Consider the following 16,469-nt stretch of genomic DNA (forward strand, 5'->3'; position numbering starts at 1 on the left):
ATTTAAGAAATATTAAATTTTTTAAAAATTATTTCACATAATAATTTTAAAAAAAGTTGATGGAATAAAAATTATAAATAATCATTTTTTTAATAAAAAATATAACACACTTATGATATGTGTTATATAAATAAACAAAATCAATATTTTTTAATATTTCATAGCTTAATATATTTTTTCCAATAAACTAAGTTATAAATATTATAAAAATATTTTACATTGTATTTAATACAAGGCTGGAATATTATTCTAATTTATTATCATAACGTGTAATGCCATATGCTTATCACATTTGCTTTTCGCAGGAGGATTTACTTATACATGGGGACTCCGTTTACGATATCATTGACAAACAGGATCACGCAACCATACAAGCCGAACTAAATCGGAACGTGCCACCGCAGCCAGGTGGCAGCAACAGCAGCAGCAGCGGCGTTGGCGTCGGCGTTGGTGTTGGCGATTCGACAGCCAGCAATGGCACTGGCGGCGCCTCCAGTTTGGAGGGGGAGCATCGCATGTTTCTCTGTCGCATGAATGTTAGTCGCAATGCGCGACGGCAAATGCGTTTCGGTGATCAGAAGGTAAGTGCAACACACATACACACAGTTGCATATATGTGTGTGTGTGTGTGTGTGAGTAAGCGTGTGTAGTCTCTGACAGAAATTGATGAATGAATCACCTGGGAGCGTGTTGCGTGTAACACTTGGATACCAGAGAGTCGAAAGCCTGCAGTCAGAGTCACAGCTATAGTCACTGTAACAGCGACGCAATGAATTATGCATGAGCCGGGCGCGCATGCGTCGTCTGCCAACCGGCTGCCCAGACTGGGGCTGGTCATACGTCTTGACTGCCTGCCTGCCTGCCTGCCAGCCAGCTAGCCGGCCAGACACTCAGACAGACATACGCTTTACTATAAGCTGACAAACGATGACAGTTGATGTGAAACGGGTGGGTGCCGCGTTGTTGTTGACTGCTCTGATTGGCCGCCTCTTCTGATGATCATGACGATGATGATGATGATGTGAGAAAACAAAAAAGCCGCAACAATATAAATGAATGCGAGCACAATATGAAGTTGTCAGCCAGTCAGCCAAGTACTTGGCTCAGCAGGCAAGCATTCAGGCAGCCCGGCAGGCAGGCAGTCAGTCAGGCTGGCAGAGAGGCAGGTTGAACCAGACAAGACCAAATCTGTCAACGTGTTGCGAGCGAGTCCGAGACGCGACGAAGACGCGTTGAAATGATGTGAATGCTACTGTATGGAGCGCACTCACAATCTTGTGGGCGGTCGCTGGTCTTTTATGCATATCTTATATTTTTTTTTTGCCATTTTTGTTGTTGTGAAGTGCGCAGATGTGCGCTGCGAGTTATGGAGATAAACCGAGGCGTTGACAGTTGCTGCAAACGTTTTTAATTAAGTTGAAAGTTGGCACTTTAATGAGGTGCAGGAAGTGCTGCTGCATCTTACGTTTATATATATATATATATATATATATATATATATATATATATATATATAATATTTTCTCAGCTGCAGCTTATGACACCACTTGTACCCCCACAAGCATTCAGTTTGTGTGTAGGCTCTTAGAAAAACTTGAAGATGTAACAGCCAAATAAAGATAAGCAACAAGTAATCCAGGTCGCAGGATATGCTTGCAATGACACTACCTGAAGGCTGACAGAAATGTCAGAGACAGAGGTGATAGTAAGACTCAAATGTTAGCCAATTTAGCGAGATATTTATCTTGAATTAATATTAATAGCAGTTGGGCAATCCAATTCATCAAGCTAAAAATAAAATTTTTTAGCTTTAGGTGTGACTTAGATATTGGATTATTTATTTTAGAGAATTATAATGAGCTGGTGCTGAAGAGCTTATTTATATATTGGCAAATGCATTTAGAAACAACTCTAAAATACATCAAAGTGCATTGATATCTAAATGATGTAATAAAGTTTTAGGCTGTATTACTCATTGGGTTCACACGCTGAATCATAGCTCGGAGTCGCTGAGTTGAATAAAAAATGAAGAAGCGGAAGTTATAGGGGCTTGTGGATGCCTATTTGCATATCGGAAAACTAGTTGGGATACTTATTACTAAATGTTTAGAGCTTAGCATTTATGTAGACTGTCGCCAGGGATTTGGACCCACATGAACTGGCAGCGATAACCCAGAGCGCAAACGAGAAAATGCGGCACATTCACCCGGCACTCGTTAATATGCAATAAAAATGGACCAATAAATAATTATGAATGAGGTCAGCATAGTTCAGTGCTAGTACCCAAGCAAAAAGAAAAAGAAAAAAACGATAGACAAAAGACCAAAAATAAAAACCTCCAGCTATAGCAACAACAAGAGTAGACGATGGCGACAGCGCTGTGGCTGTGGCGCCTGCTCCCCAGTCTAAGGTCGTCTCATTTACCAAACCAGCAACAACAGCAAACGGCGTCTGCGTCATCGATGGGCTGGGATCGGTTTCGGCAGCGGAATCGGATTCGGATTCGGGCTGCATTTGCATTTAAGCAGAAGACGCGGCCATAAGCTACGAAATGCAATTGCAATGGAAAACTAAATGCAGGCACGTTTTAATTGGGAGACAATGGCTGGGACTCCGACTGAGACTTCCATTGAGACTACCTGGCGTGTCTGAATGTGTGTGTGTGTGTGTGCTGAGTGGAGGCAGCTCCAACTGTGTGCGACTGCGACTATGGCGTCCGGCTTGCGTATGCTGAAAAAAAAAACATTTCAGTGATTGCCTTTTTTAAATTATGGAATCAGAGTAAAATGTCTATGAGACCCGAAGCATGCCAGCCCAAAAATGGCCACAACTAGCGGCGACAACGTGCGCGCCAATTTTCGTGGGAGCCGCCGCCTCAAAAAACCCAACAACAACAGCAACAATATCGAAGCGAGTCCAAGCTATAGTCTCAGCCGCCGTTTCTGTCTGTACTTGCAGGTCGTTCTGGTGCAGGGTCACTATTTGTCATTCCTGCCGCTCTGCAGTCGGAACGAGCCCGTCTTTTTAGCCACCTGCACACCCATCGCCATGCCGGAGACACGCGAGTGTGTGGTGCAGGGCGCCACCAATGTGTTTACCACCATACACTCCATGGATATGAAAATCGCACACATCGACAAAAAGTAAGTTGGCTCGTTACGTGGCTAATAAACCAATCGAAAGCTCATTTATAATGCACTCTCTGTTTATGTTAACTATTTATGCACTTTGCAGTGGCGAATTCCACTTGGGCTACGAAAAGGCGGCGCTGCAGGGCACCTCCTGGTACAATCTGATACACAGCGAGAATCTGCGCGAAGCTCAAAGCAAACACCGGCTAAGTAAGTTACAAAAATATTTATGATCAAATAATTTATTACATAAAATGGTAAAATACTTGACGAATACCAAATATATAAAATGACAACATATCTCGAAAATCAAATTGAAAATTAAATGATGAAACGGATTACAAAAATTATGATATATATGATATGATAGCAAAATGTTTTTAAAATTTAAATTATAGAAAAAATAATAAACGTAATGTATTTCTGCAGTATCTCAGCTAGAAGTCATTTTCTTATCTATTATATATATATATATATTTTCACTTCATTAGCTGTTATTAAAAATATAATGAGCACATGTTATTTTTTCACTAGACGCCAGCAAATTTGAATTATTTTCATGTTTTTTTTTTTCACATTCCTATCGTTTTGAAAAAGTTTTTAGCTCTATGCGTTCAAATTTTTTGCATAATTCGGATCTTTTTTTAATTAGGACCTGCAGTAAAAAATTAATTTTTATGACATGTTTTAAAAAAACTTAAGCTCGAATTTTAGTTGGATTATTTCTGAAACATTTCAAAGCACTGCCTAAAAAATGTATCTAATAGTTCCATGATTTATAAATAAAATCCAAATAGTAAAAGGAAGAAATATATAAAAAACCAATAATAAAATACATTTCATAATGTTATTGCCGAGACCCGTTCAACTTTCCTTAACAAAAATATTCCAAATTTTATAGTAACGCAATCGGAACAGGATCGCAGCTGTATACTGCTGGTTCGCATGCAGCGCTCTAGCGGCGAGTACACCTGGGTGCATGTGGTGCTCCAGGTGCGAGATAGTCCTGACTCAACACAGCAACCTGTCATTGTGTGCACCAACCAGGTGCTGAAGTAAGTAACGCCTCACAACCAAAGTTGATCTCTAGCTAACGGCGACAATCTTCTCAGTGATCGTGAGGCTACCATAATGCTGGCCAACTCGTGGCTCTATCACTATTACACGGTACAGTCGAAGATACAATTTGGCATGCCACTGGATAGTGCGATGCGTGTGCCGCCGGGCAGTAACTCCGGTGGCTACTACAACTCCCATCAGCAACCGCATGGAGGCGGCGCCGCTAGTGTTGGCCTGGGCATGGCCAGCTCTGCGACGGGCATGTCGAGTGTATTTGGCAGCCATCATGCGCATCATCATCACCATCATACAGCGGCAGCTGCATCCTACCATCACCATCATCCGCACATGGGCGCCACCTATGGAGGCGTTTACCATGCCGAGGGTGCAGTCGAGCTCAAGGAGGATCAGCAACTGTATGGCTTTCAGCCGGGCAGCGGAAACGGGCTGGAGCCTGTAGACTATAGCCAAGTGAATGGCACGTCCACTGGCGGCAGTCAAAAGTCCACACAGTCCGCCTCGCCGCCGCCCCCCAAGAAACGGGCGCGGAATAAACTAGAGCCACTTTATTTGCACGCTGAGCGTTCGCCGGCGGCGGCCATTACGCCCGAACCGGACTGTTATGCGCTGCATCCGGGTGCAGCCTATGCCACGGCCGCAGCTGGAGTGGCGGCCAGCAGCAGTGATGCCACCGCTTCGGTTATTTATGCAACCATTGTGCCAACACGTCCGCGTTTGCTGAACAAGACGCTTCCGCCAGATCCGGCGGATTTTATTGAACAATGGAATCCCAGCCCGCCCTGGTCAGAGTCGGCACAGAAGGCATCGCTGGATAGCTTTGGTTCCTCTCATGAGCTCAGTCCCTGCATCACAACCACACCGCCCACACCCACCAGTGCCACGCCCCATCATGGCGGCCTTAGCGCCCAAACGATTGGACCTGCCTTCAGCTTTGAATGGATGTCCGATCCTTTGGTGCCAGTTGCTTATCAACAGTGGCCGCCAGCTACAGGCGACCATCATCAGCACCTGTCACAGCATCTGGCAGCGGCACAGCAGCAACATCAGCAACATCAACACCAACAACAGCAGCAGCAACACCAACACCAGCAGCAACACCAACACCAACACCAACACCAACAACAGCAGCAGCAGCAACATGCTCAGCACTTGCTTCATGGTGTTCACGTGGCGCGTGTAGAACTTGCCGCCGAAACGTTGGTGGGCACGGGTCGAGCGGATGCCGCCGAACCGGTCGAGGATAGAGGTTAGTACAATTTGATTGGCACGTTTCAATCAGTGCCCAATTGGCGACTAACTGTTAATTGAAAAAAATCTTAAAAACAAAAAAAAACAAGTAAGAAAGCTCTAGTCGGGGTGCCCGACTAGGAGATACCCTGATCCCAGTCCTTTGAGTTTTGTAATATTTTCCGTAGTTTGTATCGAGTATTAAAAAAAAAAGAAAACAAATAAAAATCGACATTGCGAGACCAGGATTCGAACCCGGATTATTTGCGCAACGTGCACAAACTCTACCAACACCGCCACTTCATAACTAAAAAAAAAAAATAAATAAATAATATAAAACAATAAAAAACATTTCATCTCCTCTGGTCTCGAACCCGGACCAAGCTGCATCCGAGAGGTGCCTCTACCAACGCAGCCACTGCCCTTCTTACGCGAGCTGTTGCAAATTTGAACATAAGTAGCAGCTAATAATTCAGCACAATTCAATCGCAATTTCAATTCTTGGAATAGAAAAGTATACACGCATTTGAATGTATGTGTGCACACGCATAGGAAAAATGCGTGCGCGTGGCGCTGCTGACATGTGCTTTTGCAAATTGGCCAAACGTTTTGTTTAATAACTTCTGTTTTACTTAATGGATTTTAATGAAATTTTCAGCATATGATCTACATATCCTATTGGCTTGGTTGAGATGCAAACGCCTTCACATAATGGCCCTAGTTCCAACTAAACTTAAATTCTAAGAATTTGGGGGAATTTGGAGCCGGTATCCAAAATCCAACAAAAATCAAAATTGCATAAAATATACATAACACTAAATACAAAATTTGGAGGCTCTAGCTCTTAAGACGTTCGAGATATAATTTATTTACTGCATTTCAATAATGTTTTTATTCGATAACAATTAAATGCGAATAGTTATCGAATATTTGAAACAAACTTGACCTGCGCGTGCTATACACGGACCTACAAAAAAAATTTCAAGTCTCTAGCTCTTATAGATGCTGAGATCCACGCGTTCACACATACGGACAGACGGACAGACGGACAGACGGACAGACGGACAGACGGACAGACAGACAGACGGACAGGGCTCAATCGACTCGGCTTGTCGTCCTGATCAAGAATATATATACTTTATGGGGTCTGCCACGCCTCCTTCTGCCTGTTACATACATTTGCACAAAACCATTATACCCTGATTTCCCATTTTTAATGGGATCAGGGTATAAAAACAGTAACAAATACACAAAAAAAAAGAAAATTTGAAAAATAAATAAATGAAAATGTTGAATATTCTAAACATTAGGAATTGGCGCTTCCGCTAGCTTAACGACACGCTTATGTGCCCTCTCTGATATATATAGTATATATATGTATATGAATATGTTTTCTTTTTTCTTAATCAACTCAATTCAGATCCAAAAAATTAGTGACCTGCGCATTATGCAAAACTCGGAAATACCCAGCGCGGCTCGGCGTGCAACGGGCAGGTGATAATCACACTTAAATTAATTGCCACTTGTCATCTTAGCGTTTAAATTATTTTTATCTAACTCTAAGCAAAATGAAAACACACACACACAGAATAGTAACAATAGCAATATGCATTGACAGCTATAACAATCGTTTATAAGCATTATTTTTGAACACTATCAACTAACTAAATGATTTGAGCACCAAATGCTCATGTAACCATGTTTTCTGTGCAATTTCGTTTAGTGCTTAAGCATTGAAAATATAATAACAGTATAGGTATATAAAAAGCTTGCAAATTAGTTTTACGATAAGCACCTGGATAAGCAGAAGAGCTCTATTAGTTGTAAGCCATTTTTGTGTATTTTAAATGGCATTTTTTTATGAACATTTTTATGAGTATTTTTCACAGCGGTATTTGTAATTTGTTTATATGTATATGTATGTGTAATTGTATTTCTCTGCTAGACAAATTAGGTTAATTATTTTATTTATGAAAAGTTATTTATAAACCATATTTATTACCTGTATGCCTTTTGCTTTTGCTTTATACAATAAACAAACAAAAGTATTTTGAGTTGAAAATTAAAAGAAGATAAAACGAAAAAAAAATATTGATTTTTTATTGACATCGGCTGGCATGTGGGTATAAAAAAAACGTGCGTTTTATTTAAAAGAAATTGTATATTATATATATATATCATATCTGTGATCGGTTTTATTATTAATACCAATAATTTCAAGATAAATACGAAAGTCTAAAAATATGTGTTTACTCTATTTCTGTTCATATCTTAAACTGAATTTGTTGAATCAAATATTAAATTAAAGAATTTAACCGAAACCAGTAACCAATCAGGTCTCAAAAATGTATTACGTTTTTTAATATTTAATTAGTTGATAAACTTCACATAGAATATGCATGCCTTTAATTGCAATGCCAACAGATCAAGTATTGTGAAATAATAGATACTGTCAGAGCCCTATTTACCTAAATAGGAAATCTAATTGATTTATGACTGATCGTGATAATCACAATCAACTGATATAGCCAGCAAAAGCTCATCGAGATGTCAAATCACATGTACAAATGATTCTCATTGTTTGCCGTTTATGTGCGCTCAAGGCGATTTTCAAAATTTATGATACGTCTTCGACTTAGACTCTAGCTCAAGACTTTATGGTAAATGTCATGATTTTAAGTTTCCATTAAATGCATTGCACTCTGAACCAGCCACCGAAAGCGCAACTCGCTGCCCAAATGCTTTCCTCAAAAAAAAAAAAAACTAAATGCCACTCCCCAAACAGTCAAGGAAATAGCGCCTAGCTGCGACCAGCTCATAGACATTTTCCATTTCAAACTACTCGTACCACTCCATGGTGACGATGCTGAAGCTGCTGACGCAGAACAGACGCCAGACAGAGTGGAAATTCACACACAGCAGCAGCAGCAGCAGCAGCAGCAGCAGGCAAAGGCTCCTTTATTTTGTTTTCGGGTTGCAGTTGCCGAGATCTGCGGTGATATCCCACAAATATTGTAAGTAGAATGCCCAGGCAAAAGCGAGGCACAGCAAAGCAAACAAAACAAATCGAAACGAAACCAAATAAAAATCCCAAACTAAACGGAACGAAACGCTGGCAACGCAGACGCCGCAGCTGGCGCGATTGAATGACTCCTCGTCGTCGGCCGTCTGAGATACTGACTGGCTATGGACTTGGACTGGACTGGACGACGACGACTAAGACGGAGACAACGACGACACACTTACAGGCGACGACGGGCCACAGCAGCATTCTCAGAAATATTGGTGTAGGTCACAGCCAGAGATAACATGCTGCGCCATCGAGTGTGTGTGTTGGCTGGCTGTATGGCTGGCTGGCTGACTGGCTGGATTAGGTCTCAGTTGTGGCCTCATTGTATGCAAATGTGCCACGATCAGCGACGAGCCACCACCCGCCCAGCCAACTGCAACTGCAACTGCAACCGCAACTGATGCTGTTGATGCTCCTGCTCATGGGTGCCAGAATCGTTTTGTGTGCGAGAGTGCTCCTGCTCGTATTCGTACTCATACTCATACTCGTACTCGAACTCAATGTCCTACTCGTACTAGCATTCACATTCGCATTGGATTTTGAGTTGTGCGATTTTTTGGCATTTTTGCATTTCCTTTGTCCTAGCCCAGACCTTATGTAAGCGTAAACGACGACGACGACGACTCCTTTGACCGCCAGGAGCACGGAGAATTGTTACATATTCGCCTCAGACCCAAATATGTATGTGTATATGTATTATTAGTCACTAAAGGTAGATGATCGAAAAAATATACCCTAATCAAAATATAAATGGAGATAATCTAAGATTATTGAAATAGTTAATTATTTTAATGTATATATGCATAGAATTAACATTCAATTTTCTTTACACATTTTAAATATGAAAAATATTTGGCTCTCCCTCATGTTTCATATAGAATTTTTTAAAAGGCGCTTCACATAGGGCATCTCATAAGCCATCTGTTAGCCAATTACAAGGTATATTTCTTATCATGTACTGAATGACAAAGTTTTTTATGCCACTGCCAGGGTATTAAAAAAAACCGAAAAAAAAACAACAAAAAGATTTTAGAAATAAACGTCGACGACAATGGAAATGCTGCACACACAAAACACAAAACATTTCAACAGGAACAACATGTAATTTTTGAGCTCCAGCCCAGACAACCCAGACATGCCGCCCGTGGCCCCCTACTCCTTGGGAGCCAACTGAGAGTCAGACTCGGTTAACCATATGCAATGCCTGGCTCGGCCCGTCCGGGGTCACGACACTTTTTGTGGCAGCCACAGACGATGGCGGGCCAGCGCAGTCAAATAGTGGGAGAAGTATGGCAAAGGCATCAAGGCCTAAGGCTTGTGCTGCTGCTGTTGCTCAAACAATAAGGCACAGGGGCAACAGCAGCAACAGTTGGCGCGGCTGGACATTTTGGCCAGGGTCTGACCGATGGCAATGGCGACTGCGACTGCTACTCGGACTGCGACTGCGACTGCCTGGCGTCAAGAGAATGCGTTGCGCTTGTTCCTTGGCTTTGATTTCGTTGCATTGTGGCCATTTCCTAGGAAAAAATGTTACATGAAATTAATAAATAGGCAAATAAATGTTAAACAGCTGCTGTTTTGTACGTGTTTCTCTTGTTGCTATTGCTATTGCTGTTGCTGCTGCTGTTGCTGTTGCTGTTGCTGCTGCTGCTGCTGTTGTTGTTGTCGTTGCACGCGCACGGTAGCCATTGTGCTGCACACAGGGTGGTGTGGTGATGTTCCTGTTCCATGGCATTTGCATAACACCAATGCAAACAGAAACAAGCCAAAAATCCAGCACAGGATGTTTCCCAGGCCCAGCCAGATACAACTACTGCTGCTGCCGCTGTTGCTGCTGCTGCTGCTGTCGTCGTCTGCACTTCCTATCTGCAGCCTTAACTTCCCCTCACTGCTAATGCCTGCAGGCAGCTCAAATCTGCCTGCTCGCTTTGCCACTGCATGCCAAATCCTTTTTATGCAGTTCACAGCAATTGCTTAGGCTGGGGCCGAACTAAGCGACTGCATGGAACTCACCCCAGAACTAATGCGCTCATATTCCAAGGCTATAAAAGCTCTTGAGCAGCAATTTATTCCGATACGCCCTCACCAAAAGCCAGATGCTACAGCTACAACTGAAATAAAACCAACCTATGATGGGGCTTGACCAAAACCAACAACTGAATTTTACACTCTTAAAGCTGTAATCGGAGAGAGAAAGAAATCAGGTTTGAATACCATAAAAAATTATAAATGAAACATGAATTTATTTAGTTTAATGTTTGTTGTAATAAGGGCTTGAGTTAAACAAATACTAATAATATTATATATTACAGTTTTTAATTTTTCAATTTCTATGAAACATATATATAAATTTTAAATTTAAATTTTGAAAAAATTCATTTTTTTAAATTTTGTATTATGAGTATTAGTTATGTGAATATAAAAATTATATATATTTGAGCCTCTTAAAATTTTAAAGTTGATTTTAAAGCAAAAGTATTTAAATTACTATATATAATTATCATTTTGTAAACATAAAGATTTTTTATTTTATTTAAAATAAATAAATGATATTTGAATTTAATAATTTTTTCTATTTTATTTAGCCACAAACGTGAATTTACTTTTTCTAATTTAATGTAAGAAATATGTTAAGCTTACTATTAGATTCTTCAGTTTAAACTAAATTCTTAAGCCAACCAAAGAGGTCCAGCTACATAGGAATCGCACTCCTACTAGCCTGCGCATACAGTAAAGCTTCAAATGCATGCATTTCATGCAGAAAAGGCCGAGTCAGACTGCGCATTGGCGTTATATTAATATGTAAGCCGCGCAGGGGAGTTGCGCAGGTCTAACAAAAAAAATACATAATAATTCGTCTATAATTTATACACAATTGTAAATAAAATGTGTACAAGCATAATTTACACATAAACAAGACAACGAGCCACAAAAAAACCTGCAACATCATCACACGCGGATGCTGCACAGTGAGTGGCAGGAGAAGGGGGAAGCAAAAGAATGAGGCAGCAAGCAACGGTGCTGGCAGGCGATTGCGATTAGAATGCAGAGCAGCCAGGGCGCGAGTCGAGGCAGAGCTGAGCAGAGCAGAGCAAAGCTGAAGATGAGCCAGACCGGGTGACTGAGAAATTGATCAACGCTGTGGCGGGACATAAACTAAAAGCTTATTTAACATTAATTTCGCCACGAAAATCACACAGCAATTTTAAACATCAGTTACATGGCGCAGGCAGCGACAGAGACCGCCACATCCAGCCAGGCAACCCCATTGGAAGCCACCGCAAACATGCGCAAAAATGTGCCCAACAGATCCGCGGAGACGCAAGCGACGCGCCCCCTTTACACTCACTCGCCTTCACTCGCGCACAGCTCGTGTAATCTAAGCTGCCATTAAACAAAATACAAGAAAAACTTACGAAAACATATGCTACATATTACCGCCGATCCCAACTGAACTGCAACGAGGATGACAGCGAAGGCGGAGCTGGAGCGGAGGCGCGACGATTCGCAGTGCTCAGTGACGGAAGTAAAGAAGCAGGCGCACAGTGGAATCAATTGACAAATTTGTAAATAAAATGTAAGTAGCTGGAAAATTGATTAAATATTTTTCAACTAAATTTAAAATGATTTATTTTCTTAAAAGCTTAATAAAAAATTGATAACCATTGTTTAAAAACATAATATAAAAAACTTATGTGTTTTTGTTTCAATAACTATTATCAAATATAATAATAGTTTAAATGCTATAAGGAAAAAATATATAATTAAATAAAATGTATGTACTCTACGAATTCTTAGGCAAAGAAAAATAATGCAAAACAAAGTAAATAAAATATTTTTGATATTTGACATAATTAATATCGGATTTTTTTATTACTTTAAACTTTATGCCGACCCATTGTTAAGTGCAGCCGTCTGGCTGGTTGGCAGACTCGGCTCGCTTTTAGTGGGAGAGCTGCGTCTGGGCAATTGCACCTGCCCGAGCCTCAGCCTCAGCCTTAGCGTCAGCCTGGACCTGAGCCTCAGTCGGAGCCTGCTCTGTTTTGAACTGTGGCCATGTGCGATGCCGCTACAAGCAGCATGGCCCAGCTAGCTACAAAGATTTAGAGCGACATTAGAGCAGTCAATCCATCATGACTGAACATTACCATAAATTACACAGAAATAATTGATTATTACGAGTAGACACAGCGACCAAAGACAGAGCCCAGGCGCACTCGAGATACAGGAACAAGCGCCCAGTTCAAACTGCGTGTATATGTATATATCTGTGTATGTCAGTTGTATGTGTGTGTTTGTTGGGGGCAATGGTGCAACTGCTGCTCCGTTGCTTTACGCAGTTTAGCGAGCGCACCGATTTAGTTTAAATTACGTTGGGAAGATGCGCAACGGACCCGGCCAACAAGTCGTTCAAGTTCTGACCGTCTGCTGAATCAGTCGGGCAATCAGCGCACAGACTAAGCACTTTGAACTCCACACAAACTTGCTCTACCAACACGCACACATACCGCTGCACACGCGTATCAAAGCCGAGTAATTGCAGCCAGCAACTGCAACTTTGTATTTGCATTATAGTAAACAAAAATATGTATATAAACAAATGTTAAAAAATTAAGTAAAAGTCGAAGCATAATGAATAATAATATTTAAAAAAATATTTCTTTTGATTAAATGTAATTCTTAGAGGGAAGAAACGTAAGAGTATTTAAAGCGATACCCTATAATTTAGAAACTGGCTAGCCAGACGTTTTTTCACTTCTCGTTGTCTAGATTTGTGCAAGCATCAAATTGGGTATTGCACAAAGCACAACTACTCCAAGCGCTAACCTCTCGCTTACAGCCTTACTATTCGCTTCTCAAAGTCTTATAGAAAGTATGATTATTTAAAGATGAGAAATATATCACAAAACTAAAAATTTAAAACTAAAAACTACTTACTTAACCCAGCCTGTAAAACTTACAATTGTTTCCTTTACTGTCTATCTATGCACTTCTCAGCTGCTTATTTGCATTCGCTTAAAGTGAAATTTTTCAATTGAAACTTTGGCAGCTTTGTTGTGAGCCGCCTTCTTTTTTATGGTTACTCAATATTATAACGAGCTTCGAGCTATATCTTTCGCCAATGATCAGCCGAGACAAGGGTGGCCACTGTGGTGAGCGTTAGACAGAGATGGCCAGAGCATTTAATAAGGCCACTGTCGCTCGGATGATGCTTTGAATGATTGCAAGTGGCGATAATAGGCCAAGACAGTGTGCTGTCAGTACGTCAAGTGGAAATGAACGACGCGACGCTTTATCGCACTGACTCTTGAAGTTTATTACAGTGACATTTCAATTCTTCTGATTGGGATGATTCCGATACCAACAATAGCCAGCGCCGCACTTACCACAGATCACAATGCCAACTGGCTCAAAATCAATCTTTGCATCTCAGATTTCTCTCTGTCTCTCTCTCCCTCTCTATTTCTCTATCTGTCTCACTCTCTCAATCTCTCGCATTGATATTGCGCTGATTGTTTGAAATTGATTGATCGTTGTTTTTTTATTGAGTGATTGATATAAATGCTGCTTGGCAGCAAATGCAGAGCTCTCCAGCCCGAGCACAATAGGAAACAATCGTTTCAATTACAATAGCCCCAACTAGCTGGAAGAATACGCTTAAGAAATCTCTGTCCAGAGGTTTCAACTTCTGGCCATGCAATCATATTGAAAGCTGCGCTAAAAATATTATTAGCCATTGAAATATTGTGTTGCCAAGGTGTTCGCACGCCAGCTCTAAGCTCTTGGCTCCAGCTAGACCTTATTCGCTGCCTTCAATGCTCTTATCAAGATGCTTTCAATGTGCCGTTTAGGATTTTCATTTGTAGCATTTAGCTGCGAAACGCTCTATAAAAACGCAAAAAAATACAACTTTTTGCTGCTCTCGTGGCGAACTTGTGGGCGCAATGTGAATTCGGATACGGATTCAGGTTCAGGCTGGAATCTAGCGGCGCGACTGTATATTGTTAGTTAGTGTAGATCTGGTGGCCTCCCCACTCCTGGCTGCTCTATTCCACTCTGGTCTACGCGGCTGCTTCTGCCACGTTGCCGACACTCGTAAATTACAATAAATTATGTTGAAACTGATTATTCGACACAATTTATGAGGCCCTTTAAGTGGGCGTGTGCACTTTTATTTTATTGTGAATGATGATGTAAATGATGTTGGCATCGCGCATTTTCATATTGTTGTTGCAGCTGTATTGTTGTTGTTGCTTTTGTTTTGTTTTTGTGTACGTTGCACAAAATAAGCGACTTGGGGTCACGCTGTGGGTCGAGTTGAGTCCGGGTCAAGTTTTGGGCGACAAGATGGGTGATGGGTTAATGAGAGGAGCTTTATTTTTCTCATTTTTCGGCCGGGCTCATAAATTGTGGAGCCTAGCTGTGGCTATTATGTGGCAAGTGCGGTAATTGTGGCCAGATAACCATGTCAAGAAGTTAAACAAGTTGGCAGCTTACAGTGGATGAAGTTTTAAAAGTGTTTGCAACAGCTATTAATACTATCTCTCCTCAAATAGACAATAAATTCAGTCTAAACAGTAGAGGTACAGCACAGCATTGGGTATTTCAACAAAAAAAACTTAGCTTAAGGCTAATTAACTGTTTGCTTAAGTAAACATTTAAAGTAGGGCCCTTTGCATTAAGAAGTTTTTGCCAGTTGCTCCTTTAAAAGAAATAAAAGTTAAATAAATAAAGCAAAAAACAGCTAAGAAAATGTGGGAGTGTGTTAACAACAACAACAAGAGCAACAAGCACCGAAACCCTATCGACAACGTCAAATCTGCGACTGCGTCGGAACGCTGCTCCAGACTTATAAAGCACACATCATCATCATCATCAGCAGCAGCGGCAGCAGCAGCAGCAGCAGCAGCAGCATCAACAAGCAATCGGGTTAAACAAGCAGGCCAAAAGGAGCAGCAGCCTGTCTCTGGAGCTGGAGAATAGCCTTGGCAGCGGCGTAGCAAAAATTTAATTAAGAAAATCAAGCCGAAAACTGCGTTGGGCGAGGAACAGACGAGCGACGCCAACGACGGCGACGACGCTCCAGCTTTCATATCTGATGGAAAAGCAAGAGCAGCGACAACACCAACAACAACAGCAACATCAGCCACTACAACAACAGTAACAACAACTGAAAACGAGCGTTGCAAAAATTTGATGCTTTTGCTTTGGCGCAGCGATTTGGATCAGTGCGACACAATGAGGACCACCACCAGGCTCAGCCGATGGCTGTGGCTCCATGCGGGTGTTTGCTCTTGTCAACAACAACAACAACAACAGCGAACGGATTTCAATGATTATTCATTGGGCATGGCGCATATAATCGCACACACTTGTCTGCGACAAACAATTTCAGCAATTAGAATATCAAGCAATGCAGATCTCTGGCGATGCAGCAATTGACATTACCAAGATCACAGAACACAGCTCGCACACCCTCTGCCATGGAAAATGTGTGTGTGTGTGTGTGTCTTAATGTTTGTGTGTGCATGTTGCTTTAATGACATTTCTGTAGAAGAAACTGGCAAGAACAGCGAACACACACAAAACGCCCCGCGCTTTGTGTGTGGCAGCAAACGAAAGACTTAGGACACAAACTTGCAAATTAAAGCACATTAATTTTGCAAGCAGAACAAGTCGAAATGGGCAAAAGCAAATCTCTGGCGCGTTGCCCGCTGATTGATTACAACAGTTTGTGCCGCTGCTGCAGCTGCTGCTCTTTTGTGCCTGGGAAAAAAGTATCATAATCATAATAATGATAATAAAAATGGAAAACTTCTAGACGCCATATAAATCAGAGCAAATATGAATTGCTGTTTTGTCTGCGCAGTTTTGCTCTGTGCTGACTGTTTATTTGTTTTCTTGCTGTTGTTTACGTTGGCTTTTGTCAATTGCCAAAGACTCGAGCGTTGCACAGTGGC

At 41.4% G+C, this 16,469-nt stretch overlaps 1 protein-coding gene across 1 annotated transcript; it reads left to right on the forward strand.

Annotated features, from left to right (window-relative positions):
- Nucleotides 1-272: 272 nt before the first annotated feature.
- On the forward strand, nt 273-5,026 carry LOC111595179. The gene is made up of 7 exons (XM_023308758.2): nt 273-581; nt 2,959-3,143; nt 3,235-3,341; nt 4,033-4,186; nt 4,244-4,458; nt 4,510-4,889; nt 4,985-5,026. The coding sequence occupies exons 1-7, from the start codon at nt 273-275 to the stop codon at nt 5,024-5,026; spliced, it is 1,392 nt and encodes a 463-aa protein (XP_023164526.2).
- The last annotated feature ends 11,443 nt before the right edge of the window (nt 5,027-16,469 follow it).

This window comes from Drosophila hydei, unplaced genomic scaffold, assembly GCF_003285905.1.
Source record: "Drosophila hydei strain 15085-1641.00,03,60 unplaced genomic scaffold, DhydRS2 tig00000063-arrow-pilon, whole genome shotgun sequence".
NCBI lineage: Eukaryota > Metazoa > Arthropoda > Insecta > Diptera > Drosophilidae > Drosophila > Drosophila hydei.

Bases quoted from the DNA above. Each gene is read 5' to 3' on its own strand.
- LOC111595179 (XM_023308758.2), top strand. From the start codon at position 273: ATGCCATATGCTTATCACATTTGCTTTTCGCAGGAGGATTTACTTATA. The intron at 3,144-3,234 runs GTAAGTTGGCTC...TGCACTTTGCAG, and splicing joins ATCGCACACATCGACAAAAA to TGGCGAATTCCACTTGGGCT. The intron at 4,890-4,984 runs GTTATTTATGCA...ATGGAATCCCAG, and splicing joins GCAGTGATGCCACCGCTTCG to CCCGCCCTGGTCAGAGTCGG.